The sequence below is a fragment of the Prionailurus viverrinus genome, chromosome A2 (assembly GCF_022837055.1).
Source record: "Prionailurus viverrinus isolate Anna chromosome A2, UM_Priviv_1.0, whole genome shotgun sequence".
Lineage (NCBI taxonomy): Eukaryota > Metazoa > Chordata > Mammalia > Carnivora > Felidae > Prionailurus > Prionailurus viverrinus.
The window spans coordinates 20,190,871-20,212,079 of record NC_062562.1 but is presented as its reverse complement, the minus strand read 5'-3'; the positions used below and the strand labels follow the sequence as shown (position 1 = coordinate 20,212,079).

The window sequence follows — 21,209 nt, the reverse complement described above, 5'->3', positions numbered from 1 at the left end:
CAGAGCATGAATGGGGGAGGGTCAGAGAGAGGGAGACACAGTTTCTGAAACAGGCTCCAGGCTCTGAGCCATCAGCACACAGCCTGACGCGGGGCTTGAACTCACAAACCATGAGATCATGACCTGAGCCGAAGTCGGACGCTCAACGGACTGAGCCACCCAGGCGCCCCTCACATCTTCTTAATATCAGTGATTTTAATGTTTAAGTCTTTCCTTTTCCTTTTTCTTCCTCTTTAGCCACTGCAGTTTAGCAAAGCAAAATAAACAGGCCTGTCTCCATTGTTAGAGACCTCAGGCAATTAATCTTTGAGTTGCTGCATGCAACTTAGAGATCTATGAACTCTCATACGCTGCACTGAGTTTGACCTCTTGCACAGAAAGTTAAAGCCAAGGTGCCTGCCCGGTACCTATTTTGTGATCAGATATCACTTTCCTTTGTTAGGGATCAACTTTCCTTCCTTTTAAGGCAAAAAATCTTTTAAACAAACCAGAGGGTAATGCAGCTGTTTTACATCTTGAACGTGATGGTGGCTGCACGACTGAACATGGGTGTCAAAACTTATAAAACTACCCATTTAAAAGGCCAGTTTTTACCGTACATCAGTTATACCTCAATTAAGAACACCACCAACAATTTGGTTTACTACCCTGGAAAAATGTGCAATATACAATACTAACCTGGGGGGAAGTGATGGTTGCATTTATAAAGTTTATGTAGATATATGAATAAAGGAGGAGGAAATTGGGAGAACTTAATTTGTTGAATAAGAGATAACTTTCCTTTTTAAGAATTTCTTTGTAATCGATGCTATTAATTTTGAGGCTGTAAATACATCTTGAAACTTAAAGGTGAGTGATTATAAAAATGTGTGGAGCTATACACTTAAAATTAGTCCACCTTATTCACTTTACGTTATATGTCAATTAAAAAGTTTTTATAGAAGTCTTAAAAGAAAGTTCTGGGCAGTAGTTACAAGGGTGTATATCCAAATGAAAAAAAATCACTTAAAATTTGTGCAGTCTATCGTATCATACAGCTCAAAAAAACGAACAAAAAATCCCCCAGACCCTGAAACTGAAACTATGCTTGCGCTGTGGTGCACTAGCAGTCAAAGCCCGCCAGCGGTTAGCGCACTAACTCACCCCCAGGCCGCCGCTCCAGTGGCGTAGCCGACCCTCGCAGTACCTGCTCCCAGTGGCCTGCGATCCCGCACAAAAGCCCACGGCTTCCGAGCACCCTCGGCCTTCCGGCCCACCAAAGGGAAGCCCGTGGACATCCCCGCCCCTCGCGCCCTACTGCCCGTCAGGGAATCGCCGCCTCGGGCCACCCCGCCACTCCATTCCTCGGCGGCCGCACTGACGTCACCGCCCCACCGCCCCTTCTCGCGCTGCCGTTGCGCCCCGCCCCCTTTCCCGGCGTGCGCTGCGGTGAGGCTCCTCGCCCTCAGCTTCTGCCTGTCGTCCCAAGATGGCGGACACAATGAGCCGGCGCCGCGCCGGTTGGCCTTGAGGCGACTGTGAGGAGGAACGGTCCGCGAGATCCCGCAGTCCCGGCAGAAGAGCGCCGCACGTGCAGGAGGAGGAAGGGGTGGCGGCGGCCCGACTGTCGGCCGCCTTTCCGCTCGCCGCCGGCGCGGCGCCCGCCCCGCCCGGGTCGGCCCCTCGGCAGCCAGCCCGCCCGCCCGCCTGCTGCCGGGCCCCGCCCCAGCCCTGCGCCGCCGCCACCGCCTCCAGCAGCCGCCGCCATGAAGCTGACCGACAGCGTGCTGCGGAGTTTCCGCGTCGCCAAGGTGTTCCGCGAGAACTCGGACAAGATTAACTGCTTTGACTTTAGCCCCAACGGCGAGACGGTCATCTCGAGCAGCGACGACGACTCCATCGTGCTCTATGACTGCCAGGAGGGCAAGTGAGTGCGGCGGTGGCCCTGGGCCCGGGCCCGAGTCTGTCCGTCCCTCCCTCTCTCCCTCTCGTGGCCCAGCGCTCGCCCCGCCGCCCGCCCCCGGCCCCGCCGCCCTCTCCGGCCTGTTTTGCACTCGCTGCCGCCAGGGCCGCTTCCATTCCGAAGATGTCCAGGAGACCTTTTTAAAAATAATAAGAATAGTGAGAGTGATACTACCATCGTTATTATTTTGCTTGCTTTCGGCCTCCTGGAAAAGCGCTTCCGTATCGCTTGCCAAACCCCACCTTGACCTTGACCTTTAAACGCCCGGTCCGCCCACCTGGGCCCCAGCAGGTAGCTTTTCCGCTCCTCCGACTCTGTCAGAGGTGCCGGTCGGCTCTGGCCCCCCGCGCGGAACCGCAGAGGCTGCGCTCCTGCCTCAGTCAGCAGCGTCACAGCTCGCTCTCTCTGCCCTCCTCGGTGACCTCGATTCAGCCCTGGCACTCCGCCCATCCCCTGCCCCTTAGCTTCCCGCCGCCTTCTGCCGGAAGGCCGCGTGGGTTGCAGTTCTTAGCTGTCAGGATTTATTTGTTGTGCCTCTTTGGGCTCCCTGTCTTTTTCTTTCGGTTCCAAATCATTCTTTTACTCCCTCAGACCCATTGCCCACATTTGTAGTTAACTTTTTAACAACATCAGAAACTTTTCCTTTTTGCCAAAAAAAAAAACTAACTTGGCTGTCCCATCCCGACCTGAATGGGAACCTACTAGGAAAACATAGCATCCCAAAACAATTTTATGTTTCCTCTTATATATATTTCTAATTTACACTTTATGGTCCAACTGGAATTACCAAAATTCAGGGTCTGATCGTGAAATTTCTGTGTTGCCACCACACTGCATCTCTAAAGTCTTATAAGCACATTTTTGCCTTTTTCTCTGGGGACCTTGTCAGCTTCACCTCACCCTTTATAAACCTGCTTTGCTTTCTTGTTACTAAATTGTGAACTCCTTTGGAGCAGAAAGTGGCTTAGGCTAGATTCGATTTCCCTCAGCCACCTTCTCCAAGCAGGCTTGTGGCTATTTGGTATAATTCGGTGGCTAGGGGTTTTGTCAGATTTCATTTTGTTACCTAATTCCAGATCTTATTTTTTGAATCGTTGGGGTTTTCTCTGTCTTTTCCAACTGTTCTTTTTGCCTTTTGTTTTAAAACCGATGCCTTCTGTAAACTTTCTTTGGAACTTGTCTCTTCGTTTGTGAATTCGGTTATCTAAAGTAATGTTGTTTTGGTCTAAGCTGTATCTTCTTCCCAATTTTTTCCCACGGGGGGCTATGGAAAAGTATTATGTAACTGGCTCTGGATCTGCCTGCAGTATGCAGACGAGTGGCCTAGAGTGGTGGTCCTAAGGGAAGAGAGCATTGTTAGCTGGACCAGTGCTGACTTGAGTCAGCGTTATTCATTTAGTAGATGTATTTCTGTCCAGGTTTGGTCATTTGAATCAGCTTGGAAGAGAGAGTAACATATAGAGCTGGAGTCGGGATTAGGATTGTGGGTTCCTGGGACTAGAAGTAATTTGAAGCTGACTGGCTTGAAATGTTGAGTGCTTGTGCACAGATTGGAACCTCTACCTGGAACCTTGATGATGGAGATGTGTGTTCTCATTCAAAGGAGATGAAGGTTGTGATAGCCTTCTTAGTAGTTTCTCTCCAAGTGTGGCATAATTTCTACTTGTTGGGAGCAGTGACAGTTTACTTGGAAGTAAAATGTTAATTTTATGACATGCAGTTTATTCACTCATGTAGCTTTTTACGTAATTACAAACTTACAGGAAAGTTAAACAGTATTTCAGAGATCCATATCGCCCAATAATCAGTTACATTTTACCTCTTTTGCATTACAGCTCTCTGTGTTAAGTATTTAGGTATGCATTTTTTAATGAACCATTAAGAGAATAAGTTGGAGGTATCAAGCCCCTGATCTCCAAACACTTCAACATGGATTTCCTCAGCACAAGGACATTCTTTTACACAACCAGAGCACAATTATCCAAATTAGCAAATTTAGTATTGATATAATAGTATAGGGCATTCTCTTTTAAATTTTCTCTTATCAATTAATTGTGACCTTATTTCATTGTGGTCTATGGCAAGGGAGTGGCTTGGTAGTTAGGAGACCTGGGTTCTAGTTTGGCTTTGTGACCAGGTATGTGCCATTGGTTAGATCACTTCTCTGAGTATTAGATGACCTCTTTTGCCTTTAAGAGTCCATGATCCTAAGGGGTAATGTGAGGAAAAACTGTGCCACTAGTATAAGTCAAACCAACATTGGTAGAAGAGTAGTGTTTCCTTGGAAGTCATAGTATCTCTACTAGATGGTACTAAATGTTAGAATTTGGGAGTTTGAAGATGGTCAAAACAAGATTCTTTATACTTAATATTTTCCAGTTTTTTGTTCATTTTGTCCATTGTTTTTGTTCATCTGTTGAGTGATTTTTCTATTTGAAAGACTTATATATTATCTGCTAGGTGATTAAAATTTTTCATAATATTTTTTATTCATGCCTGATCACCAGAATCGTAGTTCATGGAAAGAAGCTTTACCAAAATATTCATGGAAAAATGTTGTGCATGGGCTTTGTAAAGATCCTCTGAAATGGATGCAAAAATTAGGATCTTGTTTTCAAACTAGGAAGTGATATGAGGTAAAAGATTTCTGCTATTAAAAATAAATCTCAGGTTAGTGTTTGAGACAAATAGGCCATACATAAGTGGAACTAAAAACTTTCCTTATTCCATACCCTTTAACATTGGCTCTTCAGGATATGTCTTCACTATTTTAGACTGAATTGTTGGGATAAGTAAGCTTCTTTTTCCACTTGTAGAAATAAAGTCAACTATTTTTTGAGAGCAAGAACACATGTATGTGCATACATGTGCTCGCTGTTTACCACACAGTAACCCCACAGCAGAGCCCAGGGTAGGGGATTCAACAGGGTAGCCTTTGAGCTGATCTTTTTAACTAAGCTTTCAGTTAAAGGTGAGAATGTGGAAAATTCAGTGCATTTGGAATGAGAAGCTTGTTTGGAAATGAGTTTTGGGTAGGGAAACCCTTAACCTCACTGACATTAACAAAAATTGAAAGTGCAAATATTTGAGTTCTTAAAGCTGCTTGGGTAATCTGATTGTTTAGCATCTAGGCTTCATTGAGAGGGCGAATTTTTTTCTTTTTCAAAATTGGAACTCTTTGTAAACATTGGTATACAGTTTATAAAATCCTCCTATACCCAAATGTAGAACATTGTGAGCTTTTGGTTAAAGATTTTACTGAGATCAGTTTCAGTTTGATCTTTGATTTTCAGGGTCCTATAGAGGAAGACATTGAAGGAAAAGGAACTTCATATGAATTTGTAACTCCTAGCTTAGAATTATGTGATTTTACATTAAAAAGAAAAGAACCAATGACCAGTTTTTTTCTAGGGAGAATCAGCCTTGCCTTCTAAAAGCCTCAGTAAGTACTTTGGACTTGTAGAATAGGAAGGATAGATAGCTTCTGCAACTGCAGGTTATATTAGGAAAGACAAGCAGTTTTACATCTGGTTTCAGTTTTGGTAAATCATTTGTTTCTTCTTGAGAAAAGATCTGGTTTCTAAGTGAATGGCTCAAGAAAAGTTTGGGCCTCACTAATTTAACGTATTCCCATATCCCGCTTTGTTATAAACTGTGACTTGTGTTTTGTGTGCCTTTCTTTTCCAAAAAGATGTACTTTTTCTCAAAACTTACTTCTGAACATTGTAGTAAAGACTCAGTTGAGCCCTCAGATTTACTTACACTTCCTAACCTCAGCATTTGTTGTTCAGAGGTGAAAGTCTGTTGCACTTGATTGATTCCATTTGTTTTCTCTCGTTTGGAAGAAATTGTGTTTCTTTCCAGTGTTAGAGCTTCCAAAGAATTTTCATCCTTGCCACATCATTCAGATTCTTCTGTTTATATGAAGATCCTAGGTTTTGGTGATGGAGGATTTTGATGGTTTTCTTTCTCTGTCCATTTCCTCATCAGACCAAAGAGAACCCTGTACAGTAAGAAATATGGCGTGGACCTCATCAGATACACCCATGCAGCAAACACAGTTGTTTACAGCTCTAACAAAATAGACGGTAAGCAAGCCTTCTTTTTAGGAAGTAACAGTTATGATTTCTTTTGTTAAGTAGTTCTTGGAATCTTTGTGACGATTTCTGCTTTGCTTAGAGTTTCTGTAATTTAAACATATTTTCTTAAGATGTTAGCAATTGTTATGACTGAAGGGGTGCTGGAAACAAGCCACCAATACTTTTGAAGGACTTGAAATGGAGTATGAAAGGTCTCTAGATTAGAATGGAGAGTGGGTATAGGAAGCAATGAATTATATTTATAGTTTGTACTTCTTTAAACTTGAAAGAATACTTTTTGAACAAATAAAAGGAAAGACTATTTGACATACAGCAAGTGGCAAATAACCACGAATGTTTGAGCTGTGGTAGTTTAGGGACCTTAGATGAGTTTTTGGTGTATGCTCTACCTTTCATGGTCTGTGTCATGAAGGACAGTGTATTGACCTTAATTATGTTTAATTTTAGGGACCATTTTTAATCTGAATTTTGTCCCTTTTCCATTTTATTTTATTTATTTTTAAAGACTTTATTTGTAAGTAATCTCTATACCCAATGTGGGGCTCGAATTCACAACCCTGAAATCAAAAGAGTCACATGCCCTTCAGACTGAGCCAGCTAGAGGGCCCTTCCCCTTTTAACTTTTAAGTAAAGTTAATGGCTTTAAAGAGTAAAGAGTTATTTTTATAAATTAAATTTGTGAATTTCTTTATCTAATAAATGATCTTGATCTTGTTTTTACCTGCATTTATTTCCCCTGGGATAAGTCATTCTCAGTTGACAGTTCATCTTGGTAGTTGAGGACTTTCACCTTAGGACTCTTTTTTTTTTTTTTTTTTTTTTTTTTTCCATTTATGTCACTGATTTATTGATTGTCTCGCTTTTTATAGTAAGTTTTTTTTCTTTTTTTAAAATTTTAATGTTTATTTTTGAGAGAGAGACAGAACATGAGCAGGGGAGGGGCAGAGAGAGAGAGAGGGAGGGAGACACAGAATCCAAAGCAGGCTTCAGGCTCTGAGCTGTCGGCACAGAACTCGATGCGGGGCCCCAGCCCACAGACTGTGAGATCATGACCTGCGAGATCATGACCTGAGGTGAAGTCGGCCACTTAACCGACTGAGCCACCCAGGCGCCCCTGCAGTTAAGATTTTTCTAATGTCATCCACAAAGATCACTTAGACTGCTGTTTTGGCTATGCTTATCTCAGAGCAGATGGGCGGAAGTCCTTTTTTTTTTTTAAATAAGACTTTTCTGCCTGTACTGATTTTTAGTAAGTATATCATTTCTACTTTTCATGCCTCTATTTCAGAAGTGGTTTTCTAAGTAAGCAGTGCAATTGATGCTTTTGGACAAGAATATAAAACATTAGGATCCTGAGGAAACATATCTATGTGATCACCTGAATGACTGGTATACTTCTTCTGTTGGGGTGATTAAATGTGAGGATTCTCCAAATATGGTGCAAAATGAGGCAAATGTGTGGCACTTGCAGCTTTGCTGCCAGGCCTCTGCTGGGAGGATGTTGCCTTTCCTGTCTCGAGTGCATCCTGAAGAGTTCCTCCAACGCTCCGTTTCCTTTTGCCTGATTCCAGGCTGAGGTAGTAGTTTGTACAGTTTGAGGGTCTATGATACCACCCGGTACAGGAGATAACTGTACAGGCCACTGCCTTGCCAGGAACAGTGCACCAGCTACTGAGTGGGGCGGAGAGGATGGCGACTCCCTGCTCATCTCTGGGAAACCAGGTAATGGGGAGGAAAGTCTTTTTCTGCTTAGGGCAGGTGAGTAGTTACTAGCAATAGAACATCCAGGAAGACTTCATAGTTGTCATTCTAGAACTTTGAAGATTTTCAAGGAAAACTATATAGAGTTCAGTTTTGGAACATACAAAGAGTGCGGTTTTCCCTCTCCCGAGTTAGACGCCCTGTTACTAGAAAGTACCCCTGTGAACAACTGGAATGACTTGGTGCTTTCAGCCTCTTTGTTTCTGTGTTCTGTTTGCCTCTAGAATGTTCTTTCTATGCTTTCCTATCTATATTGGCACCATTTCCTATTGCCTTTTTTGTAACAGTTGCTTCCTACTCCTAGTCTTTTGCAAGGCATAGTACTTTGTAGTTCTGTTCTTTATGGCACTTCATTCCCTTTCCACTGCCATCTTTTTGTTTACTTTTTCAGGTAGAATCACTTGGTTTTTAAGAGTGTTTGTCTTTTTCTCCCCAAGCACAAATCTCTGTGATTATTCTTTTCTTTGATATTGACAGAATCTCGCTGCTGTGACTTACTGATGTATTTATGAGTTTAATTTTTAAATGTTTTAAGATCTTTTTAACCCAATTTCCTGATTTGTTCTTTTGGACACTTTATTATTATTATTATCAACTGACTTCTCTCTGATGCACAAAGTACCAGTGGATAGCTGGTTAACTTAAAAAGTAGTAGGATGTTACTTCTGTTTCCATTTGTTTAGTTTTGATGTAGATTATATACCCAATTAAAATTTAGGTCCCTAACACGCTGTTGGAGAACCCTGGACAAAAATATTATGCCAGAGTTCAGCCTGATCCTCAGTTTAGCATGGCTACTTAATTCTTTGAGCCTGTTTCCTTAGCAGCTAAATGTTTTCCTTTAAGGCTTGCCATTCTGTGAGCACTGAACCTATTGTGCTTTGTGGGGGTGGTGCAGGCAGGGTATATTTGCAGGACGGGTTGCATTGTAACTATGCAGAAGCCAAAGATTAGTGGTAACAATGATTTTTAAAAATTGCTGTATATGCTGTCAACTTAAGAACGAACTCTGCTTTTGAATTATGTGAAATCTGTAGTGCCCATTCTTCAGCTGTGGAGAGGAATTACTCAGCCTTACTTATTCACACCTTGCTTGAGTTATGGAAAACAATAAATTTTTTGGCCTTGTTTTCAAGATGAAAATGTACAGTAATTCCTTTAAAAATAATAGGGTATCATCATGCCTTATTTGTCTTCTTACAGATACTATTCGTTACCTGTCCTTGCATGACAACAAATACATCAGATACTTTCCTGGACATAGCAAAAGGTAAGACCCAGATGTTACAGAAGTAGTTCTTTTACCCCTGAGGTTACCCAGAGACTAGGAGAGTAGAGAGATTTTATTAGTGAACTAAAGCTAGTTCCTTACTGCTGTTTGGCATTCCTCTTAGTCTTCTCTTGTTAACTGTCCCTAAAACAGTCAATACTTGATTTACTGAGGTTGTGGAGGCAGGGGTAGGACTTCATAGATAAACTGAAATCTCAGTTAAAACATAATTGGGGGAAAAGTGTATTAAAGACACTCAGTGGAAACCTATGTAGTACAAATTACATTTATCATTGAGGAACCCCAAATATTAGATGTCCCTTAATGAAAGGACCATTTATATGTGAGGCCTCTTCCAGTACTGGTGGCCCCATTACAGCAGGCCCCTAGTCTTCATAAACATGTTCCATGTGGAGATCTTAATGAGGATGAAAAAAATAATAATAAATAAAATTGTCCTTTGTGACTTTTGAAAGTCCAGAAGCTTGTTTCCTTATTCTGTTTTGTAATGCATTTTGTTTCCCTCTGTCTCGTACCCCAGTTCCCCCAGTGTTTTTTCTTCAAATATTCAAGTTTGGGTTGAGTGTTAAACACATTTTCCTTTGGATGATTTTTTAATCACTGAGGGTATTTCCTCCTGCTTATGTTTACAAACATACATTAACACAGTACAACTTGGAGTGGTACAGAACCTTAACAGGAGATGCACTTTTGATTGGGCAGAGCATATCTATGTTGCTGAAGGTGAGAGCTGACAGCTATTGGTTACTGGTCCCAAACAAACAAATGATGGCTTGTGATAAGTAGATGTTTTTGCTTGTTTGTAGTCAAATTAATGTTCACAAATGATTTGAGTTGATTGTAGTTGTTTGAAATTCTTTCCAATCTTCCTGATTATCCAGCTTTTTGATGTCCTGATTCTCAGGAGATAACTTTTTGCCCTTTTTTTTTTTTTTTTTTTTTTTTAAGAAAATCAAGGCCATCCAAAATGAGTTCTTTTCAACTTCCTTGGAACCCTTTCCTTGAAAAGAAGCATCCTTTCTTCCTTGACAAAACCAACCTCCTTCTTTCTACTTGTTTCCATCTTCTTAACTAGACTTTTCCTTGCTGCCTACAAACTTACTTGGTCTTCCTTATCTTAAATCTATTTCTTGAACTTATCTCCCACTCCTTTTAACTGTCAAACATGAAAGAATAATCTGCATACTCCCATCTCCACCTCCTCACTCATTCACTGTTTAAATCATTTGGTCTAGTCCCGGGATCATTTATGGGGCTTTTTCCATGCTGTTTTACTTCTCTTTCCCTGCTGTCTCCAGTTAAAATCTGTCTTCGGGGGTGGGGGGTGGGGGGTGGGGGTTGGTTTTTGGTTTTTGGCTTTTTGGCTTTTTTTGGTGTTCAACTTCTCAGTGACTTTTTTTTCCCCTTTGGCAGTCTACTTTCCCATTTTGGTTTCACTCTTGCAATCCTTGGCCTTTCTTTCTCCTTTTGACTCTAAAATAAGTAAGATTTCACCCTAGCTTTTCTCCTGTCTTGATATTTTCTCACATCTTCATCACTAATTTCATTTACCTCTACTCAGATGGCTTCCCAAATCAATATTTTTAGCTCATGTCTACCCTGATTTCCAGACTCCATTCCCACCTCCAGGTTTTATATACATCTACGTGGATATCTCTTTCATGCTCCCACCTGACAGGTCCAGCATACCATCCCTCGTTACATGCTGTGGGCCATATCCTCTCTGTCGGCCTCATGTTTCTTTATCACTGTCCCTTCTAATTATCCTAACTCAAAGCCTCTGTTCCCTGTTCGATTTCTTTCCCTTGCTTTCACATCTAGTAAGTTGTTAATCCTATTGATTCTACCTAGGTTTAACCTAGTGTGTCACTCTCCTTTTCTTCGGTCCTGGTTCATGCACTGTAAAGTGAATTACAGTCAAATCCTAATTAATCTCCCTATCCCTCATCATCCTTCTTTAGCATCCTGTATTACAGTTCCGACCACTTCATAGTCTATCTATATCTCTGTGGAGAACTTTAATAGTTCTCCATATCTGTCTGCCCCTTCCCCTTGGAGTGAGGCTTTCCTCCCTCTGGTTGTGACTCATTTTCCCAACATTATCTTCCACCACTCAAGTTGAGGTGAATTCTGGGCTGCTTCCTAGACATGGGCCTCATGCCTTCCTGTCTGGCACTTTTTCTGTAAAGACATCTCTCATTGAAATCCTGTCCACCACATGTGGTGCTTCTTCCAGAAAGCCTTCTCTGACCCTCTCTTGGAGTTCCCTGGACTGGACAGTTAAGCTTTCTTAGAGTTGGGCTATTTTCGTGTTGTTGTTTGTTTCTGTTTTTGTTTTTAAGTTTATTTATTTTGAGAGAGAATAAGCAGGGCAGGAACAGAGAGGGAGGGGGACAGAGGATCCAAAGCAGGCTGTGTGCTGACCGCAGAGGGACCAATACGGGGCTAGACCCATGAGATCATGACCTGAGCCAAAGTTAGACCGACTGAGCCATTCAGGTGCTTCTAGAGTTGAGGTTTTACTCCTCATTGTATTCTCTTCACTTCTCAGCATAGAGCCCAAGATAAACTTTCTCTGAGCTTTTGACCTGAATACAGTGACCTAAAATTACATGTACGTATGCATTCTGCTCACTGTTTTATTACCGCCTCAGCATTCCCAGGAAATTTTGGCTTATGGTATCTTTAAATGTTTAAGTTGAGGAACTAGTATGGATGTTAATTGAGTTATATTGGAAGAAATTTTTCTTTAGGTAAAAATTTAAAGAAAAAAAAAGTACATTTTCTCATTTTCTATTCATGGCATAAATTTGAATGCTTTCCAGTAGAACTAAAACATTCTGAACCCCTTTCAGTGTCATCCAAAACTTGAACCTACTCTATTTCTATATAAAAGATCCATTCACAAATTAGCTGTGCAATTTGGTCATCTTTTTGACTTCAAACTTTTATCAAATGAAACAGCACAACACCAACATTTCCTTTATAATCTTCATCTGTGACACCAGCTTCTATATCTATGAAGTGTTTTATGGCCAAGCCAGAATTCAGAACTACTCTTCCATAGTCCAGAAGGAAGAGTTATCCAAGTGTCTGTTTCCACAAGGGCCTTCTCTATAGGTGGTAATATAGACTCATAGGCATTATATATACAGGTCATAGCTTGTGGCCCTCAATGAAACTTCACTTGGGGCTTTGGTAGAGCCACATGCTGTCCTTCATTGCAGGCCAGGCCCAAATGCTTGGGAGGTGGCTGGTGTCTTCATAGCAGAGTGGCAGAGTGAGAATATGAGCAAAGGGTACAAGAGAACTCGGGAGCCCTTGGAAGAAATGTTTTCTAGTGAGTGACTCTTAGTGGTATAACCATAAAAGGGGACTCATATCAGAAATAACAGTTGCTATTAGCACAGGCCTGTGGCTTGGCTTAGTAAGTAGTGCCCAAACCAACAGCCTCACCATCACCTGGGAGCAGGTTCTCAGACCTACTGGATTAGAAGTTCTGGGAGTGGATCTCAGTAGTCTGTGTTTTTAATCCACCCTCAGATAATGCTGATTGTACTCAGGTTTAAGACTGTTAGTATAGTCCACAAAATTCTAGTTAAGTAATTAAGGATTTTTTGGTAGGTTTTGTTTTTTAATTGAGATATAGTTTAGTACCATAAATTCACCCTCTTAAAGTATACAGTTCAGGTTTTTAGTATATTCACAGAATTGGGCAGCCATCACCACTAATCCAGAACACTTTCATCACTCCCAAATAGAAACCCTGTATTCATTAGCAGTCACCCCCCATGCCTCCTCCTATAAGTTCCCAGCAACCACTAATCTTCTTTCTATATCTATAGCTTTGTTTATTCTGGACATTTTTTATAAATGAATGAGACAGTTTGTGCCCTTTCATGTCCACTTCTTTCACTTACCATGTTTCCAAGGTTCATAACATGTAACATGAATCAGTACTTCATTTCTTTGTATTATCAAATGTTTCATTGTATAGAGACACCACATTTTGCTTATCCATTCATTAGTTGATGGGCATTTGGGTTTCCACTTTTTTGCTATTATGAATAAGGCTGTTGTGAGCATGTGTGTACCTTTTTGTATGGACATAGGTTTCCATTTTTCTTGGGTATATACCTAGAAGTGGAATTTCTGGGTCATATAGTAACTACCTTTCACTTTTTGAGGAACTATAAATCTTGCAAAGCACCTGCACCATTTTACATTCCAACCAGCAATGCATGAGGCTTCTAATTCTAATAGGTGTGTAGTGGTGTCTCCTTGTGGTTTGCTTTGCATTGGAGGCTTAACATTTTTATGCTGTAGCTCGAAGTTTGTTTTTTCATTATATTAGTTGCTTTTGGTTATTCCAGATTGTTTATATGTGTATGTTTCTTAAAACGGCAGTGTTGGGAGAACAGGTATATATAATGTAGCTAGGCAGGTAGAGTGGTTTAGAGTTCACATCCAATTTTTGCAAATATTATGCTTCAACTCCTATTTATCTTGTTGCATTGCAGGGTGGTGGCCTTGTCCATGTCACCTGTGGATGACACTTTCATTTCTGGGTCTCTTGATAAGACCATTCGACTCTGGGATCTCCGGTCTCCTAACTGCCAGGTAATGGTACCTCACAGTTAAAGTTTTCTATGGTAGGCACTATCATCAGCTCTTCCTCTCAAGGAAAGGAGAAAGTACTCGTTCCATTCTGAGATCCCAAAGTCTTTCTAAACTTTGGAGAAAATCTGTTTTCCTGGTAGGTGGCTGGTAATTAAGCTAATACCCTAATCCAGTGCATATTGCATTATGCTCTGTGGATTTTTGCTTTCAAAACCATTTTCCTGAAACCTGTGAGCTATAGCTTTTATGCTCAAAGAATTTGTTTTTATTTGGATTCAGTGTCTATAGAGTTGTACAGTTAGGGTTGATGAAACCAGTTGTATGGAGACCTGTTTGTAAAAAGCCTTATTTTAGTTAGGTTTGTTTGCTTTTTCCATTCTCTGGGTAGGTATCTGTTTGTGTCCTTTCTTAGTTTTCATTGGAAAAAGTAAATTACATGGTGGTAACATCCTGGGTTCATTAACCTTTTTTCTTATTTTTTCATAGGGCCTCATGCATCTACAAGGCAAGCCAGTTTGTTCCTTTGATCCAGAAGGGTTAATTTTTGCTGCAGGTGTCAATTCTGAAATGGTCAAACTTTATGACCTTCGCTCTTTTGATAAGGTAAATCTTTGAATCTTTGAGCTATCTTCATATCATGGAGGTTTTGAAGGGTAAGATGAGAGCATTTTCCATGATAAAGGAGGTATGTGGTAGACACTGGCGAATGTCAGAGCAATAGTTCTTCCTTGCTTTTCCTAGCCAAAAAGGAATCTAAAGGGACAGAATGAGAGTTGGCTCTGGCAGAAGGAATATTGATGGGCCTTGGGCTGGGGCTGCTGTTTTTATCATTTCAGGGGCCATTTGCGACTTTTAAGATGCAGTACGATCGGACTTGTGAGTGGACAGGACTTAAGTTCAGCAATGATGGTAAACTCATCCTCATCTCCACCAATGGCAGCTTCATCCGTCTCATCGATGCATTCAAGGGAGTGGTGATGCACACCTTTGGGGTGAGCTGACAACCTTTGAGCATGGCTGTTTCCATGCTCCTCCCTCCTGGGCTGAGAATTGTGGTAGCTGGTTGATGGAGACCAGTGGTTATCCTTGACTCACTGATGGAAGCATGGACATGCATTTTCATTCTGAACATGAACTAACTTCTCTTGGATTCTGAGACATTCACTTCTCTCACATAGTGTCCCAAGTTTGGAATTTAGATACAAAGTAATTCCTTGCCATAATAATTTTCTAGTTGCATTGAATATGGAGTTGGGGATGGGGGTGAACTGTAAAGTGTGGCAGCCGAGTTTGGAACCTTGGTGGCACTTTGCATGAAGAGGAGAGGGTTTCATGGAAAGGAAGGTGATGTGTGTGCTGGGTAAGTGTTTATAGGCAATTATTTTATATTAATAGGGCTGTGATAAGAGAACTGTTCTGCTTTTTTTTAGGGTTATGCCAACAGCAAAGCTGTCACTCTGGAGGCCTCATTTACTCCAGACTCCCAGTTTATTATGATTGGTAAGCTTTCTTTATCCCCCTTGGGGGGTTATTTCTCTGTACTGCGTATTTTTTTGGTTGTATTTTTGTTAGTTTTAACTAATTAAAATACTATCTATTATCCTCTTGATGGGTGTTCTCACCTATCTCACCGCAATGTGTAGTCTTATGCCAAAGGTGCAGTGTCTTTATCCTGATTTTGACTTCTTTACTGGGACCTGGCATTAATGTTGGTTGGACCAGCATAAGAGTTAAACTCCACAAGCACAGTCTTACTAATAATACTAGCTTTCTGATTTAACCCTGTATTCGGTTTTCAGTGGCTTGGTGTTGGTGGGATGTGATGGTATTTAGCCCCCTCCTTTTTTAAAAAAATTTTTCCTTTAATGTTTATTTTTGAGAGGCAGAGCACAAGCAGGGAAGGGGCAGAGAGAGAGGGAGACATAGAATCTGAAGCAGGCTCCAGGCTCTGAACTGTCAGCACAGAGCCTGATGTGGGGCTCAAACCCACGAACTGTGAGATCATGACCTGAGCCAAAGTCAGACACTTAATCAACTGAGCCACCCAGGTGCCCCGCAGCCCCCTTTTTAAATGAGAAAACTAAAGTTAGAGGGGAAATCACTTGGATGGGAACAAATAACTAGGGTTAAGGTCAGTTTCCAAAGTGTCCTTTCTTCACTGCCCCTTCTCCCTCAATTTCAGATGAGGGCCAGGTCCTGAAGCTTGACTTTTCTCCAGATATCAGTCTGTCTTTCCCACTTTTCTTTGCATTGTGCCTTGAGCTGTTGTATTTTCCTTTATCATTCTCTTTAGGTTCAGAGGATGGCAAGATCCATGTCTGGAATGGAGAGAGTGGTATAAAAGTAGCTGTGTTGGATGGCAAACACACAGGCCCTATTACCTGTTTGCAGTTCAACCCCAAGTTCATGACCTTTGCCAGCGCATGTTCCAACATGGTATGTGAACACAGGAGATGTCTTCCACATAAGGGCCCTTTCCATTTGGGGTGGTGGGTGCTTCAGTGAACTGTGTCCTAAATAGGTTCCTGATAAGCATCCAAGTTCATGTTTCTCAGCTGGTGGCTTCCCTGGTTCACCTCCTATTATTTGATCTCTGGTTGGACTTGGCTTTCACTTTCACCCTTATTTCTATGATCTGGGATCACCTGTAAGCTGCTGGGAGACCTCAGGCCCATTTTTGCTGTAGCCCCTGGTTTTATGACCAAACTACTTGGGACTATGCCTAACAATTTTTTGGCTTCTTAAAATACTTTGAACCAGCCTATTGTGGCTGCAACCTCTCTGTTTGCCATTTCTTTCAGTTTATGCTGAATTCCTGAGAAATTTTTACAGTTGAATATAACTCACTACTTAGCATTTCCTCCAAGTTCCTTATGTTTCTAGGCAATGCTAGCAGAACAAAGCGTCCGTGTGTCTCAGCCTCAAGTTTCTTTTTAGCATCTCTTAAGTATATCTGGGTATTTGAGGATGAGGGATTTCACTACTAGCCTACCCAGAACACATTTCCCCCTCGCTCTTTTTTTGTTTTTGACACTGAGGAAACGATGTCAGAAAGAAATGCAGCAAAACCACCTCAGTCCCTGTCACTTTTTTACAGCTTGAGAAGGAGAAGGCATGTTGGAGGTCACCTGGCAGATTGGCAGTAAGGCCAGATACCCACCTCCCCAGACAGCTCTTTTGTTTTTCCTTACCACTGGACTACGAAGGTAGATAGTGTTGGAGACAGAACCAGCTTACTTTTGCACAGAGGGGGAATGTTTTTCCACAGATTGTCAGAATCGGTTGGTCATGAGGGAAGGCCACCAGCCAAAATTCCTCCACTGTTGGGGTTGGGCACCTTGATGCTGGGGGCACGGTGGTGGTAAGAACCCTGAGTGAGGAGAGAGGCTTGGCTTTTAAAAGTTGATTTATGTTTCTCCTTCCAGGCCTTCTGGTTGCCCACCATCGATGACTGACCTTGGTGCTGCTCGGCTGTTTCTGTACAGTGAGGGTGGCCAACAGGAAAAAACTCAGAGGGGACTGAGATAATGGATCGGATCGTTTGACTGGGCTGGAGAGCATCCTTCCACATGGCCTTCCCATGGATGTGCTGTACATCTGCTCAGAAGAAAAAAATTACTTTGCCGAGCTTCTTCAAAAAAGACTGTTGGTGTGGCAGATTCTGTCAGGACTTAGATTTTCCCGCTGTCACTGCACTGAGCTCCTCCAGAGGAGTGACCAGATTCATGATTAGGGTATACTGGGGCCCTCGAGACGCCTTCAATTTTGAATGTATTTGCTGCTGAGGAGCCGGTGAAGTTAATTCTGCACATCCCTTCTCCCACCCCCATAAATGCATGGGAAGCCACAGTTCTGGTTTTGAGATGCTAGGGAAGCTCAGCACCCCTTGCCCGCACCCTGCATGTCTTGTTACTGGGTCTCCCTGTGTCATTGTGGCAATATTCCACACCCATCATGTTACTTAGGTGCCAAACATTTACAGAAATAAGTCTTCATATATCTGGGGGTCAGAAAGGGACAGATAAACAGAAAAGGACCTTGCTTGCCAGGAAGCCTAGCGAGTTAGTCACGTGAGGGTGGGTGATCTGGGCACGCCTCAAGGCTCTGAGTGTTGGATGGGAGATGGCCCAGGAGCCTGAAGGGGAGGGAAGTGGGGGTTGCAGGTGAGTTCCATGGCTGGGAGGTTTAGCAGTAGCCTGGTGTGATCCCCCATCATGAAGACAGACCTGCGGTCTTTCTGGGTGCCTACCAAGCTTGGTTTTGTACAAAAGCAAGGTGGGAGTCTATTTTTGTACATGAGATACATCACGCTTTCCTGTGGGCCAGTATTGTGGAGTGAGTCTGAGTTGTTTACACTGATGCCTTCCCTGCCCACCACAAATTGTGTACAGAGTCTCCAGATGATACCACCCCTTCCCCAGCTCCCAAGCAAGAGCTGGCTGTAGGCCTGTGTTATATGTTATATTTAGCCTTTTTATATATGACATGGGGTTTCTGTTGTTTGTATTTTAGCACAGTGTGTACACCTTCATTTAAATATATCCGTGTGTGCATACATATATATGTATATGTATGTATGCATATATATATATGTATATAAAATATCTGTCATTTCTCAGAGTTCAGCAGAAAGAGGTCGAGTCCTGCAGCCCGAGAGAAAGACTGCATCCTTGCTAATAGTGTTTGCCACAAGTGTTAGTGAGTCTTCCCTATTACCCTTTTTTCCTTTGGGAGACAGAATGAAGCAAAGCTTCAAGTGTTTGCTGTTCCCACGGCAGCTAACTGAGGGTCTTGGGATAACTTCCCTTGTATTCCTCAAGCCGCACTTTGGGGCCCTCTCTGCAGTATTAGCCCCCTTTTTGCTCGGTGATGCTCTGTCTGCGCTTGTACGTGTGTGACAGTCACTTTTGCATGCCCTTTGTGCCTGGCTTCCAGCATCTGGGGACAAGATGCTGGAACCAGAGCATTTTCAGTTTGTCTGAAGCTTCTTTTCCAATTACAGGTCATTCCTGTTTACCTGGTATGTCTGCTTTCTTTTCCTTGCCTTCTCTTGGAAGAGGGAGAGGTCTTGATCAGGGTTGAAATGAGCTACGGCTGGCTCATGGCCTTTCCTTCCCCTGCATGGCCTTCTTAGAGCAGTACCAGTGGCATGTTATTTCACGAAGTTCTCAAACATTTAAGTAGGTCATAGGTTCTCTGCAGATACAGAAACGGGCTCCACAAGGTTATGACTTGCCCAAGAGTACATAGTTGCTAAGGGGGAAGCAAGCCATTAACTGCCTTTGTTCAGCAGCAGAAATAGGCTGTAAATTGCCAGCAATTACTGTTTTGTTAGCAATTACTTTGGACTTGTTTCTCAAAGGGCAAAGGGCATACATCTTTCCAAAATGTCGACTGGAATCTGCAGCTTTTCTGCAGTGCCACCCACTGTATATAGCTCTGCCTTATCAGAATGGAGAGACTTCTAGAAACCAGATGATCTATTACTGCCCACTCCTGGCTCTCCAAAGTAGAAAATTCATGGTAGGAGTAACTGTTCAGAGACTGGGTTTATAAGAAGGGCTGCCTAATAAACATACCTGCAGCCAGAGCAGCCACTTGCCTGTCAGCAAGGAAGATGATTCCTCTCGAGAGTTCTTGTGTGTCCAAAGCTGAGGTACCACGTTCTTTGGAATAGGCCCGTCACTGCCCCTCTTTCTAGGGACCTGTGGCTACAGAGCTGGCTCCTAAGTTGGGAAGGAAAGGGGAAAGCTACAGCTGGAAGTGATTGGACGTGATGTGGTAAAAATAAGGCAGGATAAAGGGAGCAGAGGGGCTGGGGCTGCAGGGGTGGAGCCAGTGGTGTTCTAAGCTCTCTAGGATGGGAGGGGTGCACCACACTTGAAGAGTCCAGGCCAAAGCCACCGATTTATGTGGGACACTGCACTGCTCAACCACCAGCCAGTGGGGGATTTTTTAATTTTTATTTTATTTTTTTAGATAAAACTTCCCTGTTGCAATCATAATTAATGCTTATTGAGGAAATTTGGGGAATTTTAAAGTGAATCAGTTTGCCACCCAAATGCTACCACTGTTAATCTTTTGGTGTTAAATGTTCCTCTAGAAATTTCTGTGCATAGATTTTTGGTGTGTTTACATAGTTGTTATTCTACTGTATATACAATTTTATGTCCCTTTTGTACTTAACATATAAACATTTTTTCCATGTTACCAGTCTTAAACAGTTTTATGGTTGTAGCTTTTCTGTTGAGTTTCCATAGCATTGTTTGCCTGGCTCCTAGAGTTGGAGGGAGGGATGGGTTGTCTCCTGTTAGTCCTCTTGATTCCCTTTGGGACTCTGGTAATGCTGTGTGGATGGATTGTTGGGCTCCCTGGGACTGTCTCTGCTCACCCCTGGTGACCAAGGCCTGTCAGCTGTTGGGAAGAATCCCTAGACCCAGACAGACCTCAACGCATAGCAGCCTGGGTCTCCTCAACCGCAGGCTCTAATAAGCAGCCACAGGGCCAGAAATGAGGGACTGGGAAGGGCCAACCGGTCTTGGTCTGCAGACTCTCTGGCATGTACCTCAGGCTGCCTTTCATCCCTCATTGTTACCTCGACACTTGATCAGATTGGCAGCCTGTAGCTAGAATAAGGTTTGTCCTGCTAGGTCCCGGCTTCTGTGGGGCAAGGGTAATGGAGCCTCTTCTTTTGAGGCTCTTGCACCAGTTCTAGCAGAAGGCCTGGCCAGTAGCTTGATAACCCACTGCTTGGCTGGTGAGTTGGCAACTCCTAGAGCCTGTGCACCAGCTCGGTATCCTCAGAGCTGCGGGACCTGCCGCCTGCCACTTTGCCCACGGTCGTCAGCCAAGGATCATGAAGAGCAGCAGAGGGAACATCCCAGCTTGTGAGTGATAGGCTCACAACGTCAAGGAGGAAGCGTCCCAACACCCCCCCCCCCTTCCCCCCTTGCCCAGCCTGGTGGGAGGGCTGCTGCAGCATTTGGCTCTGCTGAGACGCACATGGCTGACCCTGCAGTTGCTCCTGTCATTTGTGCGAGCTTGCAGGTGAGAGACGCACCGCGCCCACTCCGGGGGCCTCAGCCTGTGTGAGGAGTGAGAGCAGGCAGTGGGCTGGATCAGAAGCAAAGCCAGCAGGCTGCAGGGGCGAGCTGCCTCAACAGTTGTGGGTGAGGCAAGTGTGGGATGCTGCCCACACTCTGCTGGGGGGCAGGGTGGTTGCTGAAGACAGAGGAAGTAAAACTGCAGGCCTGTTAAAGCACACTCCTGCGTCTGCTAGCCGCCTAACTAGAGCAGGCCCAGAGAGGCTGCCCAGTGGTTCTGGGGCCACCAGTTTGTCGGGACCTCACTGTGGAGAGATGGAGGCCCAAGAGTGCTGGGCTGTGGGACAGGACTGTGAAAAAGGGGAAATTTCTTCCTTTCTCTTCCCTGGAAAAGGTATATAGGAAATGGAGTCTAAAATGAGTTAATTGGGCGGCGCCTGGCTGGCTCTGTC

At 43.2% G+C, this 21,209-nt stretch overlaps 1 protein-coding gene across 1 annotated transcript; it reads left to right on the top strand.

The window, feature by feature from the left end:
- Positions 1–1,467: 1,467 nt before the first annotated feature.
- Positions 1,468–19,924, top strand: WDR82 (WD repeat domain 82). The gene is made up of 9 exons (XM_047841594.1): positions 1,468–1,906; positions 5,933–6,030; positions 9,007–9,073; positions 13,615–13,714; positions 14,201–14,317; positions 14,551–14,706; positions 15,145–15,214; positions 16,008–16,150; positions 17,140–19,924. The coding sequence occupies exons 1-9, from the start codon at positions 1,746–1,748 to the stop codon at positions 17,167–17,169; spliced, it is 942 nt and encodes a 313-aa protein (XP_047697550.1). The 5' UTR covers positions 1,468–1,745; the 3' UTR covers positions 17,170–19,924.
- The last annotated feature ends 1,285 nt before the right edge of the window (positions 19,925–21,209 follow it).